The following is a 13,290-nucleotide window of genomic DNA, read 5'->3' on the forward strand; positions in this document are numbered from 1 at the left end:
TTCTAATTCTGAACTAATTTGGACAAAAAAAATGTAGCGACAGTTCTAATTATAATCTAATTTGGACAAAAAATGTGTAGCTACAGTTCTAATTCTAATTCTGAACTAATTTGGAAAAAAAAAATGTAGCGACAGTTCTAATTATAATCTAATTTGGACAAAAAATGTGTAGCTACAGTTCTAATTCTAATTCCGATCTAATTTGGAAAAAAAAAATGTAGCGACAGTTCTAATTATAATCTAATTTGGACAAAAAATGTGTAGCTACAGTTCTAATTCTAATTCTGAACTAATTTGGACAAAAAAAATGTAGCGACAGTTCTAATTATAATCTAATTTGGACAAAAAAATGTGTTGCTGCAGTTCTAATTCTGATTCTGAACTAATTTGGAAAAAAAAAATGTAGCGACAGTTCTAATTATAATCTAATTTGGACAAAAAAATGTGTAGCTACAGTTCTAATTCTGAACTAATTTGGATAAAAAATGTGTAGCTACAGTTCTAATTCTAATCTAATTTGGATAAAAAATTTGTAGCTGCAGTTCTAATTATAATCTAAATTGGACAAAAAAATGTGTAGCTGCAGTTCTAATTCTAATTCTGAACTAATTTGGACAAAAAAATGTGTTGCTGCAGTTCTAATTATAATCTAATTTGGACAAAAAAATGTGTTGCTGCAGTTCTAATTATAATCTAATTCGGATAAAAAATGTGTAGCTACAGTTCTAATTCTAATTCTGATCTAATTTGGACAAAAAAATGTGTTGCTGCAGTTCTAATTATAATCTAATTTGGACAAAAAATGTGTAGCTACAGTTCTAATTCTAATTCTGATCTAATTTGGAAAAAAAAATGTAGCGACAGTTCTAATTATAATCTAATTTGGACAAAAAATGTGTTGCTACAGTTCTAATTCTAATTCTGAACTAATTTGGACAAAAAAAATGTAGCGACAGTTCTAATTATAATCTAACTTGGACAAAAAATGTGTAGCTACAGTTCTAATTCTAATTCTGAACTAATTTGGACAAAAAAAATGTAGCGACAGTTCTAATTATAATCTAACTTGGACAAAAAATGTGTAGCTACAGTTCTAATTCTAATTCTGAACTAATTTGGACAAAAAAAATGTGTAGCTACAGTTCTAATTCTAATTCTGATCTAATTTGGAAAAAAAAATGTAGCGACAGTTCTAATTATAATCTAATTTGGACAAAAAAATTTGTAACTGCAGTTCTAATTCTGATTCTGAACTAATTTGGACAAAAAAAATGTGTTGCTGCAGTTCTAATTATAATCTAATTTGGACAAAAAATGTGTAGCTACAGTTCTAATTCTAATTCTGAACTAATTTGGACAAAAAAAATGTAGCGACAGTTCTAATTATAATCTAATTCGGATAAAAAAATGTGTAGCTACAGTTCTAATTCTAATTCTGAACTAATTTGGACAAAAAAAATGTAGCGACAGTTCTAATTATAATCTAACTTGGACAAAAAATGTGTAGCTACAGTTCTAATTCTAATTCTGAACTAATTTGGACAAAAAAAATGTAGCGACAGTTCTAATTATAATCTAATTTGGACAAAAAAATTTGTAACTGCAGTTCTAATTCTGATTCTGAACTAATTTGGACAAAAAAAATGTGTTGCTGCAGTTCTAATTATAATCTAATTTGGACAAAAAATGTGTAGCTACAGTTCTAATTCTAATTCTGAACTAATTTGGACAAAAAAAATGTAGCGACAGTTCTAATTCTAATTCTGATCTAATTTGGACAAAAAAATGTGTAGCTGCAGTTCTAATTATAATCTAATTTGGACAAAAAAATGTGTTGCTGCAGTTCTAATTATAATCTAATTTGGACAAAAAATGTGTAGCTACAGTTCTAATTCTAATTCTGAACTAATTTGGACAAAAAAAATGTAGCGACAGTTCTAATTCTAATTCTGAACTAATTTGGACAAAAAATGTGTAGCGACAGTTCTAATTCTAATTCTGATCTAATTTGGACAAAAAAATGTGTAGCTGCAGTTCTAATTATAATCTAATTTGGACAAAAAATGTGTTGCTACAGTTCTAATTCTAATTCTGAACTAATTTGGATAAAAAATGTGTAGCTACAGTTCTAATTCTAATCTAATTTGGATAAAAAATTTGTAGCTGCAGTTCTAATTATAATCTAAATTGGACAAAAAAATGTGTAGCTGCAGTTCTAATTCTAATTCTGAACTAATTTGGACAAAAAAATGTGTTGCTGCAGTTCTAATTATAATCTAATTCGGATAAAAAATGTGTAGCTACAGTTCTAATTCTAATTCTGATCTAATTTGGACAAAAAAAATGTAGCGACAGTTCTAATTCTAATTCTGATCTAATTTGGACAAAAAAATGTGTTGCTGCAGTTCTAATTATAATCTAATTTGGACAAAAAATGTGTAGCTACAGTTCTAATTCTAATTCTGAACTAATTTGGACAAAAAAAATGTAGCGACAGTTCTAATTATAATCTAATTTGGACAAAAAAATGTGTTGCTGCAGTTCTAATTATAATCTAATTCGGATAAAAAAATGTGTAGCTACAGTTCTAATTCTAATTCTGATCTAATTTGGAAAAAAATGTGTAGCTACAGTTCTATTTCTGAACTAATTTGGATAAAAATTTGTAGCTGCAGTTCTAATTCTAATCTAATTTGGATAAAAAAATTGTGTAGTTACAGTTCTAATTCTGAACTTGTGTAGCCCTCATTGCCCTCATTCTTGTTTTAATCTGACTTGAAAAAACTGTAGCTATAAATCTAATTGTAGTCTAATTTTGAAAAAAACTGTATTCAATCATTGTAATTTTAAACTAATTTTTAAAAACCGTAGCTTTCATTCTAATTATCGGCTAATTTGGAAAAAATGTGTAGCTATCATTCTAATTCTAGCGTTATTCACAAAAAACTGTAGCTACAATTCTAATTCAAACCTAATTTTTAAAAAAAATGTTTAGCTATCATTCTAAATTATATCTAACTTGAAATGCAAAAAATTTTCTCTTTAGCCAAGTCTGCTACGGCTTTATTTCTCAACGGCTACCAATATATCGACTTCTTCGTACTTGAAAGATTTCAAACACTGCGCGTTTGAGTCTCGCAAATAACTCAAAGTTCCGTCCAAGGTTTGTCGATATCTTCTCAAAGATGCCTTGATGACTTGCATGTAAGCTTCCAATTTCCCGTGCAGAGATGTTGTCAGTTCCACCAGTCTGTGAGAAAATACTTTCTGAGATAAATTGATGTATAACACAAATAATGTCCATACTTAGTACTGTATATCATTGATGCCATTGGTGTTTGAGATACACATTTCTGCTTTGTGGGATAGGATTGAAGCTTGATGTTGACGCTAGTTATTAACATAGATACCAATATTCGTACCGAGGCATACATTGGCCAGCCGATATAGTAGCCAGGATCTAATTACTACTATATCGAAAACACTCTCTCACTATTTTCCTTACAATAATTCATAGAGTGAACTTTTGTTGTGAGAGAGCAATTTAAGTTTTTAAAAGAACGAACAAAATTTACCATCAAGACACTCCATGATACTCCAAACCTTTTCAACAACTTTCCAGTTGGCAATCAATTCGGAAAAGTGGGCATTATGAGGTACTACGCTTAGGATAAGATACAAAGGCTGAAAGCAATTGCCTATGTCTTGTTATAATTAGCAAATTTCCTTCAAAGTTTATTAGTTGAGCTGTTCAGTTTATTAACTCAAGTCACCAAAAGATTTACCACTAGAAAAACACACAACGTTATAGAAATCAACAAATAAATGGATGGATAAGACTGAAACCAATCGTCCTGAGAGTAAAACTAAATTTCTTCCAGAGTTAGTTTCATTTTAGTAACATTTCCTTTAGTAATATTGAGACAGACCACAAATATTTGTTTATGGATCAACAAAATAACTTTGAGACTCCTACAATATTACATTGATATCGTGATTATTAATACATTAATTAATACCACACAGCCTTTCTAGTTTATTTCATGTACAAGTGTAGCAAGCAGCTCGAATGAATGAGTTAGGGTTTCGAAAATTCGCCTTAAACTAGATGTAGTATCTTATGACTATTGGCCAAATATATTGGCCTCTAATATTAATACAGAGCATGCATTAATTTAACGCCTACTTTGCAGCTTTGGTAGAGTTTATAAACACAGTTTCCATTCCCTCGATATTGTCACGGAATTCAGCAGCTAACGTTTCGTGTTCCTTCGTCATTTCCGAAAAGCCTTCTTTCAGACCCAGCAGGGCTGCAGAAATACCTTTGCAATGCCTGGAAACGCGCTCCTTGTGCAGGACAAGCTCGGCTGGTAAAATCAAAGGGAAGAGATTTCAAAAAATAAGTCAATAGATTTGGGTTTGTACATTTTGTAAAAACTGCTGATTTAGTCAGTTGGCAGTCATTTAACCACTGTTTTTTGAGTAGTTCTATTACTAGTTGCATATTTTCAGAAAGTGAGCAGTTCTGATTCTAGTTTTGGATATTAAAAAGCGAGTAGTTGTAGTTTTAGTTGTGAGTTTTGAAAATGAGTAGTTCTAGTAGGCTACTAGTTGTAATAGCTAGTTTTAAAAAATGATAAGTTCTAGTTGTAATTGTGGTTTTGAAAAGTGAATGTTCTAGTTCTAGTTCTAGATGAGAGTTTTGTAAAGCAAATAGTTCTAATTCCACTGGCTAGTTCTGAAAAGTGACTAGCTGTAGTTCTAGTGGCGGCTTTTGTAAAGCGAGTAGTTCTAGTTCTAGTTCTAGTTCTAATTGCGAGTTTTGAAAAGTGAATAGTTCTAGCTCTAGTTACGACTATTGTAATATGAGTAGTTGTGGTTCTGGTTCTAGTTCTAGTCCCGAGTTTTGAGAAGTGAGTACCAGTAATTCTAGTTGTAATTGCTAGCTCTAAAAAATGATTAGTTCTAGTTGTAATTGTGGTTTCGAAAAGTGAGTAATTCTAGTTCTAGTTGCAGCTTTGGAAAAGAGAGTTCTAGTTCTGGCTGCGAATTTACAAAAGTGAAAAGATCTAGTTCTAGTTGGGACTATTGTAAGGTGAGTAGCTCTAGTTCTAGTTGCTAGTTTTAAAAAAGTGAGTAGTTGTAGTTCTAGCAATTTGAAAATCCAATAGTTTATCAAAGTCAGATTCCAGTGAGTATTACAATGAATGCAAATGTCACCTGCTCTCACGTTGCGCACGTCAACTTCGATACGTTTCGCTCTAGGCTGATGAAGGTGTTTCCGCAGGTCGAGTTCCGAGGCGAGTTCTTCTCGTTTATCGCGCGACAAATCTTCCGCCTTGTTGATAATCTGCTGGCTCCACAGCTCCAGATGTTCCAGGAATTGCAAGCGAATGCTGAACGAAATGCAGATGGATTTGAAAGCTGAGATGCGCATCAAAAAGATATCGTTTTTAATAAATATCTTGTACGGTAGGCCTAACGATGGCTACATACAAGCTGAGATTATAATTACGATTTTTTTAATCAAAAAAACAGAAGATTTTGACCAAAAAAAATCAAAATTTTTACATATTTTGACTTTAGAAACTTCATTTTGACAAAATTTTGACCTCATGTACGTAAATTAGGTGTTTTCTCACATAATGTTGGAATTGTACCACTTATCTTCATTTCTGGGTGGAATTGTCTGTCATTACAAAGTGATTTAGCCTGGAAAAACTTTTTTGACTTAATACAAACACATTTTTTTATAAAAAAACTTTATTTTAATGAAGAATTCCAGTAGCTACATCACGCATTACGGTACAAATAATAAAATTTTTGTCGTAGCACAACGAAAGATACTTTCCTACATTCTCGGGTAGAAAGTGTCTGTCCTTACTAACTAATGAGTAGCTTGCCAAGAATGGAGAAAGAACATTCAACGGCAGCAGTTGTTGGCTGACAACACTGAAGTTTTGGGTACACAGCTGGTGACAAACCGTGTTGCTTCTTTCTGAAAATGGTGTTTACATCGCAATTTTTCATCATGCGCTTCTTGATATAAGAACCATGCAATTCCCTCGCAGTCATGCTTCAGTTAGGATATTGCGGTACATTGAGCGTAACGCCATGACAACCTATTTGTTTCATTTAACAATTTACGATTCACAATGAGCAGACAATGGGCCGTCTGCAACGGTAGGCCTATAAAGTAGGCTACAACCTGTAATATGTCAAATGATAAGATCTCCGACAGTGCAAACATCTACGATACAAACGGAATGCAGGTTGCAAATTTTTTTTTACTTTGTACACAATTTTGACAATGTTTTGACCTAAAGCTACGATTTTGACAATATTTTGACTTATTTTGATATGTCAACAAAAATCGCCCTTATTATAATAAACATACTTCTACAATGGATATTGTGATGAGAGAAATTACAATAGCACTTTTCCCTCGCACAGTGAAAGAATTCTGGTACAGATATTGTCGGATTTGTTTGAAAAGCTTGGAATGGATATTGTGAAGTGAACAATTTTCATAACACTGACCCACGGAACAAAAAGCGAAATGAAAACCCGATAATTTCAGATAAAACTCACTGTTTCTTGTACTCAAACAGCGCTTCCGACGTCATGAATACTCTGCTGACATGAGACGATAGCTTCTTTTCGCCAGAATCTGTGCGATACCACGGACAAGATAAGACAGGGGGTATACAGGGGGTCAAATATAGCCTCCAGAATTTGGTGCTTCATCAATTCAATGGAGGGTATAGGCTTTTATAGTAGTTAACAGGCTTGTAATCAAGACGGAGTCACAAGTCAATCTCACTTTCATAATTTTGACTCTAGTCAAGTCGACTCATTTTCAATTCACCACCGAGTCAAGTTCGAGTAAGTGGGTAGTGGGTCGAGTCCGAGTCATAGTGTTCAGTTTTGAGTTCTATCGGGTTGAACCCCCTTTTTTCAACGCTGCTCGAGTGATATAGAATGGCTCACATTCATAATCTCATAATTTTCCCCACTCCTGACACTTTCTGGCTCATTATTTTCCAAGTATCAGGACTGACGAACGAAATAACAATCATGTGATGACTTTACTATTCGTCGAAGATACAATGAAATGTCTGTTTTGGCCGTCCTGGTGTAGAGTCATATGACTTGGTTCGAGCCATACACAATGACTCGAATACAAGTCGAGTCAATACACTAATGAACTCGAATGGAGTCATTTTAAGCAAAAAAATGACTCTAGCCTAGAAAAATGCGATGATCGCAATAATTTTGCCTTGTTATTGTACGTCCCATTATTGTTTCAAAATTATATACATTTTAAGTACGTTTTTTTCTAAATTTGTTGATAAGCAACAAATTCATAGCCTCGCGAGGTGGTTCATGGTAAGAAAAAGATGGTGAAGAACAGTTTTAAAGAGATGCAAACACATCCTCAACAAATTGTACCTCGCATAATCCAAATTTTTTACGGCAACAGTTGGCTGGCCTTAAAATGCCCCAATATATCTTACCAGTAACCTCAGTCAAGAATGCATTTCCAGACATAGCCGAAGACTTCCTGCCATCTTCCTCTGTGTCATCCACGACAATGTCGTCTGCATCAAGAGCTATTAGGATGTAGAACGAGGTGCCTTTTTGGGTTGTGATGGTTTTAAAGAGATTTTTGGATTCCTCTTGGGCTGGACTGAAATGACTCGAACTGCGTCGTAGATCCGGGTCCTGGAACACGGAAATATTCAATATTTAGTATCAGTGACGTAGAAAAGATGGGCTAATTGATGTCGGAAAATTGTCAGCTTTCGCAGATTAGATTAGAATTAGAATGATAGCTACACAGTTTTTATTCCAAATCAGATTCGAATTATAATTATAACTACACAGTTTTTATTATAATTTAGATTAGATTTTGAATTATACGTAAACAGTTTCTCCAAATTAGATTAGAATTAGTATGCTACCAACACATTTTTTTCTAAACTCGATTTAAATTTGCATTATAGCTACACAGTGTTTCCAAATTAGATTACAATTAGGATGATAGCTATACGATTTGACCAAATTAAAGTAGAATGAGAATTATAGCTACACGTTTCTTTGCCAAATTAGATTAGAATTAGAATTATAGACGGACTACAAAGTTTTTTCCAGATTAGACTAGAATTTAAATTATAGCTACATAGTTTTTCTAAATTAGATTACAATTAGAATGAAAGCCACACAGTCTATTCAAAATTAGACAAGAATTTGAATTATAGCTATACAGTTGTTCTAAATTAGATTATAATTAGAATGACAGCTACAGTTTTTCCAAATTATATTATAATTAGAATGATAGCTACACAGTCTATTCAAAATTAGAAAAGAATTTTAATTATAGCTATACAGTTGTTCTAAATTAGATAATATAATTAGAATGACAGCTACAGTTTTTCCAAATTATAATTAGAATGATAGCTACACACTTTGACCAAATTAGACTAGAATTTGAATGATAGCTACACAGTTTTCTTCAAATTACATTGGAACTACAATGATAGCTGCACACTGTGCACAGTTTGACCAAATTAGATTAGAGTGAGAATGATACCTACAAAGTTTTTTCCAAATTAGATTACAATTAGAATGACAGCTTCTAAATTAGATCACAATTACAGAATGCTCAAAAACTTGAAAATTGAATTCAATTCTGGATCGTCAGCTTGAGAATGGCAAATGTCTGTATGCCGAGCTTGGCTTGTTTCACACGATACACTTCTCCTGAAGTATTTTCAGGAAAACGAGGAATTAGATTAGAATTAAAATGAGATCATCGAAACATTTCAATGGATTAGAATTAGAATTATTTTAATTAGTCAACTAGGGTTATATACTTGCTAGAAATGAAAACATGCATTTGTTATTCACAATATATGATGTGAATTCACACGCAAACGTTTTCAAAATGGATTAAAATGCGAACCTCATCATTATCTGCCTGTTCCAAATTGGGTTTTTTGGCAACCGGTATTTTTCTGTCGACTTTGAAGAACTTGCAAACTGCGTTGTCGTAATTTCCGATTTCCGACCGAATCATGTCGGGATATCTGTTGATAATGGCCAGCTGCTGCTGATTGAATTCTTCGTACCTGAGATGTAACGTTGGAGATCAAAAATGATTCAAAATAGTCACAGATACAGGCCTGAAGTGCATTTTATTTCAGCAAAAGTTCGTCACTGTGAAAGATATCAAAACTAGTTCAAGTAAAATTAGAAATAACGCTGAAAATTTGAACTAAATTGCAAGTATAAGTATTTGAACTCAAAGTAGAAGTAGCAATTGGAAGGCAGGGTTGTAACCAAGTCACAAGGATCGGAGTCACAAGTCAATCTCACTTCCACAGTTTTGACTCGAATCAAGTCGAGTCATTTTCAATTCACCACCGAGTCAAGCCCGAGTCCAAGTCATTGTGTTTACTGTTCAGTTTACGGTTGAACCCCCTTTTTTCAACCAAGCTTGAGTGATATAGAATGGCTCGCATTCATAATATCGTGATTTTTCTCAGTCCCAACAGTTTCTGGCTGTATTTTCCAAGTATTAGGACTGATAGACGAAATACTAATCATGTGGTGGCTTTACCATTTTTTGACGTTACCATGAAATGTCTGTCATGGCCGTCCTAGTCTCGAGCCATATGAGCAAGTCGAGTCAATACACAATTTGACTCGAGTCGAGTCATTTTACGCATTTGAAAAAATGACTCGAGTCAAGTCGAGTCATCAAAAAAACGTGACACAAGTCGAGTCATTACAACCCTGTTGGAAGACATTTCTACTTCAGTAGAAATAATGGGTAATTTTTTACTCAATTACAAGTATAATCAATTAATCATGTAATTACGTGAATTTGAAGAGCTTCTTGGAGGTTCAGAACTTAAATATACAATTGCATAGTGTATTGATATTGAAATGAACCTGAATATTTTCTTCCGACACTAGTCAAGGGTAATCGTCAGCAACTAGTAAAGAATTAAAAAGAACATTGGATATCAACAATCGTACAGTACATGTGTTCTTGTGAATTCTCTCATAGCTGCTGACGATTACCCCTGGCGTGTGTCAGCCGAAAATTTACATTTCTCAATGAACTGAATTTGCTAATCATTTCAATCTCACCCTGCGTATATGTTGTCTAGTATTTTCAAAGACTTTTCCAGGAACGTGGCCAGGTCTTCTTCCGTGCTCTCCTGCCTCAATCTGTCCAGAGTCGTGTCCAGGACGGATTCTCGTTCTTGATTGACGACATCATGCTCTTGACGACTTTCATCCAAGTCGTTCTGTTTTGTGTAACAGAATTAGTAGATTTAAATTGATTTGGAACGAAATCTCATTTCTAAGCCGATACTGATAAACATGATGATAACTAGCACCTGCAACTATAACCCCGACATATTTATCTGATATTCGAATTCAAATGACATCTAGCTTAAGAGGCATTTTCAAACATTGAGAGCATTGATTTGAACAGCTTTACAGGCATTGCAATACTTGGACTCGGAAATAAGCTAGATACACTGCATCTCCACGTATGTAAGGTATGAGAATTAGATAAATATTACCACTGTGGCAGTTGCACGATTACCACTATGTTATTACTACCATGTTGTGAGTATGACGTCACAAAAATTGCAGTTCCAATTCTAGTTGCGTATTTTGAATGGTCAGCAGTTCTAGTTCCAGTTCTGGTGGATTTTGAAAAGTGAGTAGTTCTAATTCTAATTCTAGTTGCATATTTTGAATAGTGAGTAGTTATAGGTGAAGTTGCGAATTTTTAAAAATGAGTGGTTTTTTTTCTAGTTGTAGTAGCAATTTTAAAACGTTAGTAGTTCTAGTTCTAGAAGTTCTAGCGCAGTGCTTCCCAACCGGGGAGGAATTCCCCCCTTGGGGAGAATTTTGCAATTATTAGGGAGGAATTCGACTTTAGAATTGCAACGGATTTCCCAAATTGTTCATGCTCGAACTGTCATGTAGTCAACCAGTTATATCCGAACGTATATGCTCCTTATGGCTGTTTTTTGTTTGCTGAAAGTATGTTTAGATGCTATTTGAAATTTCTTTTTCACATATAAACCCCCCACCCCTTTTTGTAACTAGTTCAGATGTGCTGCAGTTCGCAAGACAATTTTGTAGGCCAGCGACGGCCTCTCAATCAAATATATCCTAAGCGAGTAAATGTCGTGCGGAATCTATTACAACAAGGCCTTCAGTGAAAGTATTTATCTTATATTTTCAAGTCAATATTTTCAGACAGTGACAGAATATTCCAACGTCATCGATTCAAGTCAAAGAGATCGCTAGCCTTGCTTTATTTTTAGTGAACAGCTACCCGATCAAAAAAAGACATGGTAAACTGGGTGCAATGTTGGCAGAAACGTAATGGGTGCCCTAAATTTCAATGATCTCCAACAGGGAATCTGATCACATGTATGTTATATATCAGGGCTGTAACCCAGTCACGAGGCTCCAAATCACAAGTCAATATCACTTTCATTTTTTTGACTCAAGTCAAGTCGAGTCATTTTCAATTCACCATTGAGTCAAGTCCGAGTCCAAGTTACCGAGCAGACGGTCGAGTCCGAGTCATGGTATTATGACTCGTATACGAGTCCAAGTCACACTCAGGTTAACACTGTTTGGTGATATTGAATGATTTGGATTTATGATATACTAATTTTCCTCACTTTGAGCAGTTTCTTGTCGCATTGTCAAGTACCAGGATCTATAGACGAAATTCCAACAGGGTGGTAACTTTTCTGTTCTTCGAAATTACAATGAATTGTCGGTCTTGGCTGTTTTATAGTCTTGAGTCATATGGCTTGGTTTGAGTCATGCACAATGACCCGAGTCCAAGTCGATTCAATAACCAGATTGTCTCCAGTCGAGTCGAGTCGTTTCCGTATTTTGAGAAAATGACTCTAGTCAAGTCGAGTTATCAGAAAATGGTTAAACTCGAGTCTGGTCATCCCTGCTATATATGAAAGTACCACTATTGTTGGCCAAATGCATACGCAAACTTGAGAAAAAAATCGCGAGGCCAGTAAATTTATGGAGCAGTTATATTAGCGATTGGTGCATGATAAACCGAAAACACAAATGGAAGTATGGGGGTCTGTTGAGTCAAGCTTCCCAGAATTTGTTTGATTGGGACCAAGACCATAGTTTTTGGAGGTCTACAAAGTGTTATTACAACAGTGCTAGAAACAAGCACTAGGTGCCGCCCATCTTATTCTCTCAGTCAACAGCTGTTTGCGCGGTAAAAATGACAATTTTTAATCATCGGGCAGATTTATTCTAAGTGGGGAATTTTGGCTAAAATTTTGGCCAAGGGAGGCACGAGATGGAAAAGGTTGGGAACCAACTACCCAAACTGAGTAGTTCCAGTTCTGGTTGCAGATTTTTAAAGGGAATAATACTAATTGTAATTATAGTTGCGGATTTTAAATAATGAGTAGCTCCAGTTGTAGTTGCGATTTGCGAATTTTGAAAAGTGAGTCGTTGTTGTTCTAGTTCTAGTGGATTTTGAAAATGAGTAGTACTAATTTTGCTTAATTTTACTGATTTAGATGAGAGATTTGAAAAGCGAGTAGTTCTCGTTTCAGTTCTAATTGCAGATTTTGAAAAAGAAGTAGTACTAGTTCTTTGTATTTGCAAGTTTTAAAAACTTACTAGTTCTAATTCTAGTTCCAATTGAAGAATTTGATAAATGAGTAGTTCTAGTTTTAATTGTGATTGAACATTTTGAAAACCCAGCACGGTAGTTCGTACTTAGTCTGCCGTCAAATGCTGATCTCTACTCAATATTATCGCTGAACCGATGGTCCGGTCCTAAGAAACACGCATCATAAAGAAACAAACCTGCAGGTTTCTTTCATTTTTGGCCAGACCGATTTCGTGAACGTCCCACAAATGCGCGGCGCCTTGAATGAATTTGAACAAGTTCTTCAATTGCATCTCCGTTCTCAGAGCCAGGCTTTCGAATATTTGCTGAAAAACGTATTGCAGTGTTGATATTACATGCAATGATGTGTTCAAGATACTGTAAACGTCAGGATAGGTCAATGCAGTCAGCAATGCAACTCAATTACAAGTAGCAACTAGCAATGACCAAGACATAACAAAACTCCTTCAAGAACTAAATTAAATACTTGCAAAAATACTGTTTAACAGTAAATCAGAGCTGGCTGCGATCGAAATTGCAAGATATATCTTTTTGACTAACGTAAAATTTACGATTGAAACTACAAATAG

General features: G+C 34.4%; 1 protein-coding gene across 1 annotated transcript in view; it reads right to left on the reverse strand.

The window, feature by feature from the left end:
* Window positions 1-13,290, reverse strand: part of LOC145435507 (coiled-coil domain-containing protein 180-like) — a 67,632-nt gene that overhangs the window by 38,864 nt on the left and 15,478 nt on the right. The window contains exons 10-17 of the mRNA XM_080312786.1: window positions 12,898-13,026; window positions 10,159-10,319; window positions 8,966-9,131; window positions 7,518-7,725; window positions 6,592-6,670; window positions 5,221-5,396; window positions 4,187-4,367; window positions 3,104-3,250 (exon numbers count right to left, since the gene is read on the reverse strand). Of these exons, the coding sequence (XP_080168912.1) occupies window positions 3,104-3,250; window positions 4,187-4,367; window positions 5,221-5,396; window positions 6,592-6,670; window positions 7,518-7,725; window positions 8,966-9,131; window positions 10,159-10,319; window positions 12,898-13,026 (1,247 nt within the window). The remainder of the gene's footprint in view (window positions 1-3,103; window positions 3,251-4,186; window positions 4,368-5,220; window positions 5,397-6,591; window positions 6,671-7,517; window positions 7,726-8,965; window positions 9,132-10,158; window positions 10,320-12,897; window positions 13,027-13,290) is intronic.

This window comes from Botryllus schlosseri, chromosome 3 (genome assembly GCF_051294905.1).
Source record: "Botryllus schlosseri isolate E-star chromosome 3, Bs_hap1, whole genome shotgun sequence".
Lineage (NCBI taxonomy): Eukaryota > Metazoa > Chordata > Ascidiacea > Stolidobranchia > Styelidae > Botryllus > Botryllus schlosseri.